The sequence below is a fragment of the Apaloderma vittatum genome, unplaced genomic scaffold (assembly GCF_000703405.1).
Source record: "Apaloderma vittatum isolate BGI_N311 unplaced genomic scaffold, ASM70340v1 scaffold34120, whole genome shotgun sequence".
In the NCBI taxonomy this organism is placed as follows: domain Eukaryota; kingdom Metazoa; phylum Chordata; class Aves; order Trogoniformes; family Trogonidae; genus Apaloderma; species Apaloderma vittatum.
The window spans coordinates 1,598-3,672 of record NW_009695626.1 but is presented as its reverse complement, the minus strand read 5'-3'; the positions used below and the strand labels follow the sequence as shown (position 1 = coordinate 3,672).

General features: G+C 49.2%; 1 protein-coding gene across 1 annotated transcript in view; it reads right to left on the bottom strand.

The window, feature by feature from the left end:
- Nucleotides 1-1,733, bottom strand: part of FAM134A (family with sequence similarity 134, member A) — a 10,884-nt gene extending 9,151 nt beyond the window's left edge. The window contains exon 1 of the mRNA XM_009871940.1: nt 1,632-1,733. Coding sequence (XP_009870242.1) covers nt 1,632-1,695 — 64 coding nt within the window. The 5' untranslated portion in view covers nt 1,696-1,733. The remainder of the gene's footprint in view (nt 1-1,631) is intronic.
- Between the last annotated feature and the right edge of the window lie 342 nt (nt 1,734-2,075).

The window sequence follows — 2,075 nt, the reverse complement described above, 5'->3', positions numbered from 1 at the left end:
CAGCAGGAAGCAGGAGCTGCACAAGAACCCCAAAGTATTTGGCAGGGCCAGTGCAACAGGAGGCCCCTCAGGAATGCAAAGCAGAGCTCTGTCCCTGCAGAGACTGAGGAAATAAGGTCCAGTGGACCACGTCAAAATCAGGGATGTGACCTAACCAGGCACATCAGAAAGGTGTCCCTGTTCTTTGCTGTCGGCAGCAGAACAGCAGCAAGAAATTAAATATGTGGAAAAACACCACTGAGGAGCGTCTCAATAGGATGTGCACTGATTTCTTGCAGAGCTGACGACACAGGATTAGCCTAACCCCTGGTGTGTGAGTTGTTTTTCTTTGTTGTTGTTGGGGGGCGTGTGGTTTTTTTTTTTGGTGTCTGTGTTTTGGTTTTGTGTTTTTTTATCCCTCACTGCTCTGTATCATATAAATTGATTTCAGTATGGATTTCCTATTTTTTTCTGTGATAACACAGCTTTTAGAGGCCTGGTACTTGCCAGAGCGTTTCTACCCCCACCTGCTTCAATGACACCATTCTGTATCGGACACCAGGCTTTTGCATTTCTGGACATGTTTCAAGTGAGATGTTTTGGGTTGGCTTTAAACTATTCCCTTAAAAAATCCAATGTGAATAAGCAGGAAATTAAATTGGCCAGTCCAGTTTGACTGCCTAGTTCCCTGAACCACACTAAGCAAACAGTTTCAAGACTGCAGCTGAAATATATCTAATCTTATCAGGATTTCTGTGAAAGCCCCCTTTAAGTCAGTACCCCTTTAGGTCAAATAAAGGGCACCTTACAAACACACATATAGAAGGGCTTTCATTCAGAAACCCTCCCTAGAGTAGGGGGGGCAGGGATGGAGGGCCCTGAGCTGCCTTTGAACAGCAGCAGCAGATGCAGCAGGCAGGTCTGAGTCCAATTGTTTAAATTCCACTGAAGGAGGCACTCAAAGCAGACAGTAGCCAATCCAGGTTTTTCATCGTTATGAGGCTATTCTTCTCCTTGCTTTTGTGTCTGATGTTGCCAAAGACCCTTTGACAAATGGGAAAGACAAACCAAGTGACGAGACTCACCAGCTGGCTGGAGACCAGGTGCTGTTCAGTACAGGTACAACACGCTACCTGTCCCTGCTGCCAAACCTCCTCAGCCACCCTGCTACCTGCCACACGGAAAAGTGGCTCTCATCTGTCAGGGCATAAGCCCACGCTGCACTTCACTAAAACCAAGACGCTTCAATCCCTGCTCCATTTCCTTCCCCCAGCTCAGCTGGCCACACAGGCTCAGACCTGGAACGACCTTTTTGCTTTGACATTTGCAGAAGAGAAAGGACGCAGCAGAAACGCTGCATCATCTCTGTCACCAGCCTCCCGGGCAAGCCAGCTGGGCCACCTTGGTCACTCTCAAAAGGAGCTACTTGCAGAACTTCTCAGGACGGGGAGCAATTCTCCCTGTTGCTGGAGTATTAGGATACATACTAATACTCTGATACAAACAGGCAAGAGGCAGCACCAGCACCGAAGCCTGCAGTTACAGAAGGAATAGGGCTTACACGATCCACAAGAGAGCCAGGAAATGGGGCCCCCAGCCAGTAGCTGGTAACACCAGGACTGTCACTAGCTAAGGTGCTACTCACCACATACCTGAGAAATCAAACAGGAACCTGGGCTTCCACCTCTCCAGCAAGAGGATGCCAAGAAGGGACATGCTGAGGAGAAAGAGTGGCCTCAAGGATGTGGAGGAAAACAACCTAGAAGTCAAATGAGAAATGGTTAGGCAGTAAAAAGGCAGCAAGTTACTGCTCTTGATGAGCAACCAGGTAGGACTCAGAGCAGATACACCCAACTGCTATCGGCCACTGCAGCAAGCACCACGCTCCACTGGCACCCACCACCGCCACAGCACATTCTCAAACGCTGCCTTTGCCCACCAGCCAACTACCAGCCACCTCCCAGCACTCTCCTCCCCGCTCCTGAGCTCTTCCTGCCGTTGCACAAGGGTAATGCTCTCTTGGAGAAGCAGAAGTCCTTCTGAATCCTCAAGGTGGAGGCTCTAGATAACATAAATTGCTGTAGCAGAAGACTGGT